This window comes from Dermochelys coriacea, chromosome 13, assembly GCF_009764565.3.
Source record: "Dermochelys coriacea isolate rDerCor1 chromosome 13, rDerCor1.pri.v4, whole genome shotgun sequence".
NCBI classification, from domain to species: domain Eukaryota; kingdom Metazoa; phylum Chordata; order Testudines; family Dermochelyidae; genus Dermochelys; species Dermochelys coriacea.
In genome coordinates this window covers 16,778,210-16,790,807 of record NC_050080.1, presented here as the reverse complement: position 1 = coordinate 16,790,807, position 12,598 = coordinate 16,778,210, and the positions used below count along the sequence as shown (strand labels likewise).

The 12,598-nt window shown below is 44.6% G+C and overlaps 2 protein-coding genes across 2 annotated transcripts in view; one reads left to right on the top strand and one right to left on the bottom strand.

Annotated features, from left to right (window-relative positions):
• PEDS1 (plasmanylethanolamine desaturase 1) overlaps nucleotides 1–11,605 on the bottom strand; it is a 31,735-nt gene extending 20,130 nt beyond the window's left edge. Inside the window, exons 1-2 of the mRNA XM_043496265.1 lie at nucleotides 11,543–11,605; nucleotides 5,445–5,564 (exon numbers count right to left, since the gene is read on the bottom strand). The gene's annotated coding sequence lies outside the window, so the exon portion shown is untranslated. The remainder of the gene's footprint in view (nucleotides 1–5,444; nucleotides 5,565–11,542) is intronic.
• Nucleotides 11,207–12,598, top strand: part of CEBPB (CCAAT enhancer binding protein beta) — a 19,262-nt gene continuing 17,870 nt past the window's right edge. Inside the window, 1 exon segment of the mRNA XM_043496263.1 lies at nucleotides 11,207–11,398. Coding sequence (XP_043352198.1) covers nucleotides 11,363–11,398 — 36 coding nt within the window. The 5' untranslated portion in view covers nucleotides 11,207–11,362.

Here is a 12,598-nt window from a genome sequence, read left to right as displayed (position 1 = left end):
TACGAGGGAAATTAAATAACCCTGGATCAAATGAAACACTGGTATTATCTCCCTCTCCAGAGGAATAATATTGGAGCATAGTGTCTTGTTTGTTGCTATGTGATATTTATATTACTTTATTGCACTTATTTTTGAATAGTTTATCAGCAGTTTCCACACTATATTTACACAAAATCCAAATTCTGCTACTTTAATCATTCACTGCTATTTAAATAGTATTATCAGTGAATTGGCTACCTTATCAGTTAAGCTTGTAACTGGGACAACAGGCAGCTCAGGCTTTCATCACTGTTCCCTCCGAGAAGAAAGCCAGCTGGGAATAGATACTATGGGTTAAACACAGGGTGAATTTGATTTAAATCACTAGTCAGGAAGACTCGATTTAATCACGGATTTTTACATAAAAGCATATTCTTGTTGATTGTTATAACCTTAATACATATTCTTCACAACTCCGATAGATGTAGGTTTCATTTTTAGAAGGTACACGCTATACGTTTTTAAAGTGATTTATTCTGAAAACTTTTCAGATTAGTTTTACAGCTATATCAGAAAATGAAAGACTGTTTGGGTAGTCTGAGACACAGCATCCACGCTTCGGAGCTCTAGCTCATGCGCAGCTATCCAATGTCTGTGTAACCAGGCTGGGAGGCATGCTTCCAGCTGCAGTGCAGACATACTTTAAATGGCCACATTACACTCCCTTTCTGTCAGTGCCTTACAGGATAGGACAAACTCCTTTATTTTGTTTACCAAAGGTAATTGAAGCAGATATTTATGAAGTCATTGGGAGGTGAACTATCTCCAATTCAACAGGTTAATCATTAATATTTGGAGGATTTTCTTGCCAGGCTGTATTAGGAGGAGAACATCAACAGAGACATTTAAATTGTTTTATTTTACTAAAACAAAAATGTTATATATTCTGGATTTTTTTCTTCAACATATAATATTTTAACAAAACAAGTATATGAATTTTTGAATTTAGTTAAACATTCAAGTTTTTTAAAATCAGGTTTTTGTTAAAATTGTTTTTAACTAAAATAGTTAAATGAAATATTAAAAAAAAATCAAATCAACTAAGTCATCCAGGTCAACATGAGAAAATTGAAAATATGGCTTCTGCAGCTAACTCAGTCGTCTTCACCTTCATTTTCCTGTTTGTTCATAATCTGGCAAAGAAAAACAAGCTTTCCTGCTTTTCCAGGTCCCAAACGATTTCTCAATTTGGAATGAATTAGTTCAAAGGAAGAAAATATTCTTTCTACATCAGCAGAAGAAGCTACTTCTGTTAAAAATGAGGTTATCACTTCAACATTTCTGAATCCAAGTGCTTAAGAGACTTCCACCAGTTCACTGTTGTGACTTTCTTTAAAACATCATCAGCAAACATATATTTCTTGAATGGTTTATTCCCAAACTGGGTCTCTTTTATGGCCTGCTGCCATTATAGGTTTTCCCTTCTATTGAGAGAATGGTATGGTAGATCTCAAATCAATGAAGGCTACACTCAGAAAGACCTCAAGACCTCTGGAATATGCTCTGGAATTTCACTTTTGTTTCTACTGTCTGTCCCTCCCTTCTCACATTTATCTCCAGACTTCTTCTCCTTGTCCAGATCTATTCTGCCCCCAACAATCTTCTATTCATTGAACTTTTTGAAACTTTGCACTTTGAGAGAGAGGTAAGGGACTGACTCTGTGTACACAAATTTGCAGAGGAACAATAGGGTTGAGTTCTGTTATTTCTCACCTCTACATATTAAATTTATTTAAAAAACATTTTTGCTGTTAACAAGCATGTTATGTCTGGAGACACAAATCCACAGTTTGAGAACTCCAAAACTAGGCATCTCTGATGGTATCTTCTAGACTGGAGCACTGAATCCCCCTGGGTAGATAGAAAGATTAACCTAAAATCTATACAGAAGCCCCTGGAACCCCATAAAATTGGGTCCCTAATCTATGAACTATTGGAACTAATTTACAAAACGTTTCTTAAACAGTACATGAATATATTGTCTCATACTATAGAATAAGAATTTATAATCCCCATTCCATGCTGAGATATCTTTGAGCTATAACGTATCTTAATTAAAACTACCTTTAGATAGGTTTTTTCCTCAAAAAGCATTTTATCAAAAGAGTCCAATTTAAAATTTAAAAAATCCAATTTTTTAAATTAAAAAAAAAATCTTTGGTTTTTATCCACCCTGGTTAAACATAGTTGCTGACTTCTTCCCCCATCTATAGTCTCTTGATCATGGGATAATTCCCATGCAAGATGTCTTCTCTCTTCACCCCCATCCCATAAATGGGAAACAGAGAAGGAAAGAGGGGACAACATTCTAAAATTCAAGTAAATCAGGTGGAACAATTTATAGTGACAGGAGGGAGGGGGGAGGAAGCCACCCAAATGAGCAAACACAAGTTTAAGAGCCACTGCCAAGCAGACTTACTGCTCAGGTTCAAGGAGCAAGCTCAGGCAAGCAATATCCACTGTTGTACTTGCTTGGTATCCTGTAATAAAAAGTCATACTGCTCACACTGAACAGGGATTTAGATTCCCATCTGCCACCCTCAGAAACAATGTGAAACATACACCTCACGTTACATTTATTCAAGGCTCCTTCTCAGAGAACAAGCATATTAGAAAGCACAGCAGCTGAGAAGAGTTTAGGGTATTCATCTGCAAATATGCTCTCTTTTCTACTAACTTAATGAAGCAGTTACTGTAAAGCCCATGTTTATATTTTTCCTTACTATTCATCGTTAATACATGGTACAAAATTCATACACTAGAGGCGGCGCAAAGTTAGCATTTTAGGGATGTTCGTTAGCGTCATGCTTTGTTGAGAAACCAGAATTTAACCTACAATTTGTTAGATAGTTAGGAGAACATACAACCTAAGCCAAGCAGGCATGCTCTCTCTAATCTTTTCTAAGCCGATTCCCATTACAGTCTCAGAACAACACAGAATCACAGTGACGTTCTTTGAAGCACTGTCATTCCACTAGAATGCTGACTCTTCAAAGCAGATACATTTGGCACCTGGGGATGCTTTTTGCCCTCTGTACATGGGGCAGCATTTCAAGTTGTTAAAAGTGCAACTTGTTACATGGAGCCCAATTCTATTAATATACCAGAACCACCTTCAACTCAGTTTTGTGTTCTGTTAAATCCACAGAACATACATTCTATCTATGGGGTTAATATGGTATAATTTAGGGTTGAATCTGTCCCTATAAATTGAGGGTTGCCATAAATAAGATTATGAGATTGAAATACTTGACTTCTTGTTCTACTTCTCAATAGACAGAATTACTATAACAGGAGTTCACTATAAACAGCTTCCAACACACCAGATATTAAAAATAATTGCTATTTGGATTCATAAATCCTGTATGCTATGAACCCTGAAAAGAGTTAGTGAAGTTGCACAGCATATAGCCCGTGCTGATAACACATTTTACAGCCTTCCATACTGTATTCTCTTTCCCTACTATTTTTAGTAACTAATTTGGTAGTTTTCCCCCCCCCAATTTGAGGATTCACACTTAAATATTCATGGTAAATAGGCCTAATGGCCTGTGATGGGATGTTAGATGGGGTGGGATCTGAGTTACCCAGGAAAGAATTTTCTGTAGTATCTGGCTGGTGAATCTTGCCCATATGCTCAAGGTTTAGCTGATCGCCATATTTGGGGTCAGGAAGGAATTTTCCTCCAGGGCAGATTGGAAGAGGCCCTGGAGGTTTTTCGCCTTCCCCTGTAGCATGGGGCACGAGTCACTTGCTGGAGGATTCTCTGCTCCTTGAAGTCTTTAAACCACAATTTAAGGACTTCAATAGCTCAGACATAGATGAGAAGTTTTTCCACAGGACTGGGTGGGTGAGATTCTGTGGCCTGCATTATGCAGGAGGTCAGACTAGATGATCATAATGGTCCCTTCTGACCTTAGTATCTATGAATAGTGGGGTTTTTCATAATTCCTTTTCCCCTTTGAATCTCTCCACTATTTATCAGTAAAATTGTATTGATGATTGTAACAGAAAATAAAACAAAGCATACAAGTCTTGCCAGTAGATCTCAGAGCACTTTAGTAAGGTGGATAAGCATCACCGTCACTTGTGTAACATCATGTGATAAAATGTGAATGATGAAAGTCTGGAAAAAAGGCAATTAGTAGTTCCAAACACAAATTTTCCCAGAAATTCCTGAACTAATCCACAATAGGTACAGAAAGTGATTAGGCCAGATTCTCTGCGGTGATGCCTGTGGGAGGAGCACCCCACAAGAGGAAAGAATTTTGCTCCCTGATTCTCAGGCTCCAGTATAATTCAGAGCAGCCAAAGAACCCTCCATTTCTGCTGATAATATCAGGATGCAACAACACTTCAGCCACAAGCCTCCTCTCCCAACACTTACCCCCTATTTCAGTGCAGGGACAAGGGAACAGAGTAGGAGCCTGCTATGCATTCTTTTAAGCAGAAGCATCTCTCTGCTCAAACAATCCAGGCAGCTTTCAACCCCTTTGTACCACCAGAGTGAGGCAAAGGGACCAGACCGTCCCCGGCAATCCGAAAACCCATAAATGCAAATTGGGAAGATAAAATAAACAGAACAGATTTTGTCTGGCAATCTGATCTGTTTACTTTATCTTTCCAATTTTCATTTATGGGTTTCCAGCCCAATAGACTAATAACCAAATCAAAAGTCACTTCTTTATGGATTACTTACAACAAGGAGATAGCAGAAAAGACCTGCAATCTCAGTCAAATGACAGAGTTAACATTTTGAGGGTGAAGGCCAGGTCAGATTCTGATACTCCGGATGTGGAAATAAAGACATCAGACATACTAAGGAAGAGCGTACATCTCCAAAAGCCCAAATTATACAGATGTCTGATAATTCAGAACCAAGATCTTTCTTTGTACCCACCTTTACGATGCAATCCTAAAAACTTCCTATAGCAGGCATTTGTTTAACGGATAAATTTCCATAACAATTTTGTAACTCATCTATTTATCTTTTGAACAATTTTCACGTAATCATTTCAAAGGAATTAAAAAAACAGGGGAAAAAGATCAGAACAATTAGTGATCCTTCTGACCTCCTTTGTAATCCACTGATGAAAAGCACATACAGAAGCTAGCATTATTCTACAAAGCAAAGCCATTTTATCTAAGAGACAAAAGCACAGAAATGGTTGGAACGACAGCCAGAAGAGTGATGAACTTCAAATTTGAAGTTGAACCCTACACTGAGTATTTACTTGCAGATACTCATTACCTATTTCCTCAAAATTATGAGACAAGCATCTGAACAAATGCTTATGATCATGTATATACTTCCAGGTTCACAAAACAAATTTCGGTAACCAGGGAAAGATGAACACTTATGTTATTACAATTCAATTACTATCTTGTAAATAGCTTCTACTTACATATCCCAACAATAACTGAGAGAGTATGGTCCAGGCTCAAGTAGGAGAGGAGACTGTAGAAGTTGAAAGAGATCAGACAGAAGCATAAGATGACACTGATCCATTCTTGCAGTCTTTTCCCTGTTGAATAAAAGAGGGCACATTAACAGTAATATTTGAAACACACAATATTAAAAGCCAACGTACAAAAGTAATCTATTGCCTGTATGATTTGCTAAGTTTCTCCTCTTTCATGTCGTTTAGAAATGATGAGGCAGAAACTTATTTAGTGGTGGGAACAGTATATTTTGTCTCGTGTCAGACACTCCTCTGCTATGCACCATTATTTAAAAAAAAAAATCAAGGACAGAAAAAACATCTTTTAGCACAGATTTCAGTTTCCTTCTTGCAGTATTCACTGTCATGCCCTTCAGCAGCTTTGGTCTTGGTTTTGTAGCTGCCATACCTTTTCTATGCATCAACAGGAAGCAGCATGCCACTTCACTGCTAATGGCACATTTTCTCTATTGTCAGCAGGAGTGAAGTTCAACCTCAAAGTGCTGACTTTCCTTCAGTAGGCTTCTTACCTTTCAGTCTTGAGTCTCAGATATAGTGACTGAAGTACCCTTTGTCCCCCATATCCATGTACAGAGGCTATTTTAAAACTGGTCATGAAAAGCTTCCATCATATTAGGGAAATGAACAAAAAATGTTTTTATACGTTTCATTCAGCATATTCAAAATGTGATCTCTGGTATTCCTGTGTCCCATCAGAGCTGCTTTCATAACATCTTTATGTGGCTCTCAAAGCTCTTTAGGCATTAAACCCCCAAACCTTCAAGGCCTTATCTTTACTAGGAAAAAAACCCCTTAACTTGAGTTAGTTAAAACAAGGGAGTTTAATTTTATTAAGATAATGTTGAAGTAAAAAAAAAAAAAAAAAAAAAAAAGAAAAACCAAACGGTACAGAGTTTAGGCATAGAAGTTTCTGGTTATCAGGGAATAAGTACTACTTGCTAACTGGTGTGAAAACAATACAGACTAATCTCCCTGACAACCTTTAACTCAGCCTGCTAACTTGTGTGAAAATGACAAATTGCCTAATCTTCCTTAGGATTTTACCTCAAGTTAGCCATCTCAAATTAAGAACACCTTTTCCCCCAACTAGTGAATGCCTGTGAGGTATGATAATCCTCAGAGTGTTAAACAGACAGGTTAAATTGCTTAACCAAGGTGGCTCTGTGACAGAGCTGGGAATAGAGCCCAGGAGTTTTGACTCCCAGTTGCATGCAGAACTTTGTATACAATAGAACTTCAGAGTTATAAACACCAGTCAACCACACACCTCATTTGGAGCTGGAAGCAGTGGTAAGCTGGAGCCAGTTCGCACCAGTTTGCACAAACCGGTTGTTAAATTTAGAAGCCCTTGTAGAACCGGTTGTTCTGCGAGGGACAACCGGTTCTAGAAGGGCTTCTAAATTTAACTGGCCAAAAGTGGAGCCTTAGGCGCCAATTCCAAGGGGAAAATTTGTATAGACGGATCCTGGGATAGCAGATGACTTTGTAATAAGAGCAAAAGTGATTAAAGGAACACCAAAAAACAGGTATTCAAAGAGGCAGAAGGCAACAATATGGAAGGCTGCTCTAAAAAGGCCTCCAAGGTACCCAAAGTTAAAGTTAAAGTTAATTAACACCCACATTCTGCAAGGAGAAGCAGCACCCTGATTAGAAGAGCTAACTTGAGAGGTCCACAAGGAGTAATTAGTTGATAATGTGGGGAAAAACCAAGGCACTTCTACGCATGTCCCAGGGTGTGTGAATAGAACCCTGTAACTCTGCATATCAGGGATACCAAGACCACTTTCTTCATACTGACAGGTTTCAGAGTAGCAGCCGTGTTAGTCTGTATTCGCAAAAAGAAAAGGAGTACTTGTGGCACCTTAGAGACTAACAAATTTATTTGAGCATAAGCTTTCGTGAGCTACAGCTCACGTCATCGGATGCATCCGATGAAGTGAGCTGTAGCTCACGAAAGCTTATGCTCTAATAAATTTGTTAGTCTCCAGGGTGCCACAAGTACTCCTTTTCTTTTTTCTTCATACTGACATCTGAAACGAGGAATATGGCCCCAATCTTGGCCAGACTGGTCAATCAACTGCAAGAGTGCCAAGTCAGCACTGATCACCCGATATTTATGGAACACTTGAACTTTAACAGTTGCCAAACAGAGAGGGTCAACAAAATACCATTTTGAAAAAGGATTATGGAAATAAGCCAAAGTGAAATAAATTGAACTGGAAAAAGGCACTCTTATTCCAGAATAAAAATGTCTACTTGTGAAGTTATAACAGTATAGTTACGCCAGTAAGTTTCTCCATGTAGACATTCTCGATGAAGTGAGCTGTAGCTCATGAAAGCTTATGCTCAAATACATTTGTTAGCCTCTAAGATGCCACAAGTCCTCCTTTTCTTTTTGCAGATGCAGACTAACACGACTGTTACTCTGAAATACTTCAGAGAGTACACAGACCACTAGAGAGGTAAGGAAGAAGTTCTTCTGCTATAAATCATGACCAAGTCAGCAAGGTAAATTATTGGCCACCTTCCTTTGAAGCCTAGGCAGTCATTGCTGGGGTTAGCATACTTGGATTGACGGTATGACAAATACCTGATAGATACCTGATCTTTCAGCACAGCTGTGGTGTGACCAATGTACAGAAACAAGTTCAAGTGGGTATGTCACTTGAAATAAATAATCCAGAAAACTGAAAAGCTAAGCAACTTAAATGCATTCACTGATGTTCATGTTTTGCCTGTGTGTGAAGCTTATTTTTCCTAATCACCTCAAATCTGTGAGCTAAATTGTTTTAGCTCAACTGCCGTTAATGGCTGTTTTGTTGGAAACAGCAATAATAGGCACAGTTTCACGAAGTGCTGAAATATGTATTTTTTCTTTCTGAAGATTTAAGCTCTCATCTCAGGAGGAATCTGTTGGAAACGACAGAGGCATCAAAATTACTCTCTACCCTTCATTCCAAAGAAAGAATATATTTTCCACTCATTGAAAGGGGTATTAGGATGAGTTTCTGCAGCTATTTCCACTGCATGATTGCACATTGATGGTTAGGGCTAAAAAAATGACGTGCAGCAAAGTTTGAAAACGGGTATGAAAAAAATTAACCCTCCCGCCCCAATCTCAAAGCACTATATCACTAGTACATGCCAATGCCATGAATATTTCTGTTGGTACTGCCTTGCCCAGATACAAGACTTGAACTGCAAGACTGGGGCGAGGGAAGGGAAATAGTTTCTCTTGCTAGGCAACAGGGAAGGCTGCACTCTCTTGGGGCTGGAGTCAGAGGACCTGGATTCCAGTCTGCCTGACTCAACTGTTTGGCCTAGACAGCAGATCATTTAACTTCTCCATACCTCACTCTCCCTGTCTGTAAAATAGGGATACAGCCAACTATCTTTAAGTGCTTTGCAATCTCCGCTTGAAAATTGATATGCGAGTGCTGGATATTACTGATAAAAATAATAAATTCAAATAATTAAAATTCATCTAAAGAGTACAGAAAAACCATGGAGTGTCTCATATTAAGTGTATATTATTGCAGTTCTGCTTCAGACGAGTTCATTCCAGATATCTTCACAAGACACATCACATTGAACACAGATACCAAGTGTGGGACATTGCCGTTTCACAGTGTTCCCAAGAAGGATGATACAAAAGGCCTTTGATATGGGAAGTTCACAGTAATTTCCATGTCTAGATCTTGAGGGGTTTGGGGGGGTTGTGTTAGTAGTTTGAAGAATAAAAAGATGCGTCTCCCAGGTCTGCAGAGGGAAAAGGCTGACAGAAGAGAACTAAGCCTGGTAGCTGATTTGCCGCATGCTGCATCCCTGCACCTCTCTTGGCATGCACAGGCCTTGGTGTCTGGAGCCAAGGAAGGAGACGTTTTGCCTTTCCAGGCAATAAGGAAATAGCCTAGAGCTCACTTAGCTTTGGAAAGTGGATCTCTCAGGCTCCCAGCTTCACCCTGACTCAGCAGTCTTCTGTTGCCTCCCTTCCACTTGCTTTTTCTTCCCAAACCCTGGTCATTACCCAGCTTCCTAATAACTTTTCCTTCCTGCCCGTCTCCCTCTTGGTCTCCTCAAAGGGCCCTGTTGCTGTCACTGCACTTTCCTCAGACCGCCTCTCTACCCAAGCATCTGTTCTTCTCCCATTATGGGTCCCAGACTACCTCGCTTACTGCCCCACATGCCCAACTGTCCATTCCACAACCATTGCAGACCTCAGTCACTGGACTTTTCCTGTCCCAATGCCCTAACCTGTGGTTTGACTTGACCAATTGTATGCCACATGGCCATGGGCCCTATGGAGCATACTTCACTGCCCTGCAGTGTGAATTACAAGAGAACTGACAGTTGGCAGCCTGGTTTCAGCATCACCCTACACTCAGACACACTTCTCAGACCTGACACGTGAGGTTCAGCTCAAATCATCAGCTGCTCCACAGATAGCATGAGGGTCCAGGCCAGGCCAGGCCCGGCCCTCCTCCCATATCCCATCCCCACGGGATTCACGTCAAGCAAAATTCCCTGTCTGGCTACAAAGGCATCAAGGCCATGAGGCTTCCTCCTCAGGTCTTAAACTGAGAAGTCAGAGCCCTTAGACAAGTCCCTTCAAATGAATGAGTGAGGTTTTTCATAGGAGTGGGTGGGTGAGATTCTGTGGCCTGCGCTGTGCAGGAGGTCGGACTAGATGATCAGAATGGTCCCTTCTGACCTTAGTATCTAGGAATCTATGAATGCTACCAGCCTGGGGGCTTCTGCCCCAGCCCGGGGAATGAAGGGTTCATACATAGTGACCTGCTTGATCCAAGGGGGAAAGAAACCCCCACTCAACTCTGTGGGGGGCAGGCACAACTGAGGCTGCTCCCTCCAACAGCTGCCTGGCCTAGGGGAGGAGGCCTGAAGTTGTAGCGTTGCCCCGCGGGGGAGGGTGTTTTCCTGCCCGGGCATCACTTGGGGAAGCCCAGGACTGCCTTCCCCACACCTCCCAGAGCAGAGCCCCCCCCCGTTCCCCTTATACAACCCCCAGAGCAGAGCCCCCCCCCCGTTCCCCTTATACAACCCCCAGAGCAGAGCCTCCCCCCCGTTCCCCTTATACAACCCCCAGAGCAGAGCCTCCCCCCCGTTCCCCTTATACAACCCCCAGAGCAGAGCCCCCCCCCCGTTCCCCTTATACAACCCCCAGAGCAGAGCCTCCCCCCCGTTCCCCTTATACAACCCCCAGAGCAGAGCCCCCCCCCCGTTCCCCTTATACAACCCCCAGAGCAGAGCCCCCCCCCGTTCCCCTTATACAACCCCCAGAGCAGAGCCCCCCCCCCGTTCCCCTTATACAACCCCCAGAGCAGAGCCCCCCCCCCCCGTTCCCCTTATACAACCCCCAGAGCAGAGCCCCCCCCCCCGTTCCCCTTATACAACCCCCAGAGCAGAGCCCCCCCCCCGTTCCCCTTATACAACCCCCAGAGCAGAGCCCCCCCCCCCGTTCCCCTTATACAACCCCCAGAGCAGAGCCCCCCCCCCCCGTTCCCCTTATACAACCCCCAGAGCAGAGCCCCCCCCCCCGTTCCCCTTATACAACCCCCAGAGCAGAGCCCCCCCCGTTCCCCTTATACAACCCCCAGAGCAGAGCCCCCCCCATACCCGCCCGTTGCCCCGCCCCACGGCGCCCCCTACTCAGCGGGGCAGAGCCCCTGCGGCCCCGCGCACCTGGGGAGTAGAGCTCCGCCAGCTCCCGCGCCCCGACGTGCTGGGCTCCCCAGCGCCGGCTGCTGCTCTCGGACTCCTCCTGCGCGTAGACAGCCTCGGCCTCCAGCTCCGTGCCGGCCCCGGTCGCCTGCAGCCGGGCGCACTCGGCCCCGCCGCTCGCCATGGCCCGGCCTCTCCGCGCCGCCGCCGCCGCCGCCTCCTGCTGCTCCCGCGCCCCGGCCTGAGGCAGCGCGTCGGCTTCGGGCTGCGGCCCGGCCAACAGGGCTCCAGGGCCGGGGGAACCGCCCAGTGCGAGCGCTCGCGCCACGGGCACGACACTAGCCGCCGCCAGCCGCGCTTACTTGCCTGGCCGGAGTCGCAGCCAGAGAGGCGGGAGGAGCGGGCGGCTACGCCCCGGCACCGCTCGTCCAATCACCTCCGCTTCCGTACCGCCTTTCGGCCAATGGAAACCAGCGGTTGCTTTGTCTCAGCCAATGGCAAGACAGCGGAGGCCTTGGCATCTGGAGCACATCCTCCGCTCGCAGCATTAACGGGGGGGGGAGGGGGGGATTTCGCCATTGCCCGGACGCCGTCATGGGGCGGGGTTTCACATCTGCAGCAGCACCTCTGCCAGCTGTACCAACAGGGTGAAAGGAGTACATCTGGAGAAGCTGCACCATTGCATAGCTGCATTCATGGGGCGGGGTTTCATATATGGAGCAGCACCTCTGCCATCAGTATTAATGGGGGAGGGGCAGCACAGCTGGAGCAGAACCTCTGCCAGCTGTATTAACAGGAGAGGGGCAGCACAGCTGGAACAGAACCTCTGCCAGCTGTATTAACAGGAGAGGGGCAGCACAGGGCCGTAACGGGTAAGAGGGGCAGCTGCCCGGGGTGCAAAAATGGGGCAGCGCAGGGTAGGGCCCACTAGTGTCAGCCCCCTCCCCCCCCCCCGCAGGACTGGGCCCAGCAGTGTAAGCCAGAGTCCATGGAATGGGCATAGTTTGGGGCAGGGGTGGCATTGCCTCCCCCCTCCCCGCCCCATAAAGAGGCCAGTGGAGGGGGTGGTATAGAGTTGCTTGTTCTCCTGCCAATACTTTTGCAGCTGGACACTGTCTCCTGGTGCTGATTGTCTTCCCCTTCTCTGTTTGCTGGGTACCCTATATGGCAGGGCTGGCCAAACTTACTGACCCTCCAAGCCGCATATGATAATCTTCAGAAGTTCGAGACCCAGCACGCACCTGACAGGACTTGGGCCTTCAGCCCCACTCTTGTTGAAGACTTGAGCCTGTGCAGATGCGCCCCGCAGGGCTGAATCCCCGAGACTCCCCCTACCTGCTGAGCAGAAGCCCTAACTGCACCACCCCGCTGCAAGGCAGAGGTCCTGAGCTCCCCCACCCCAGTCTGGTAGGTGGAGA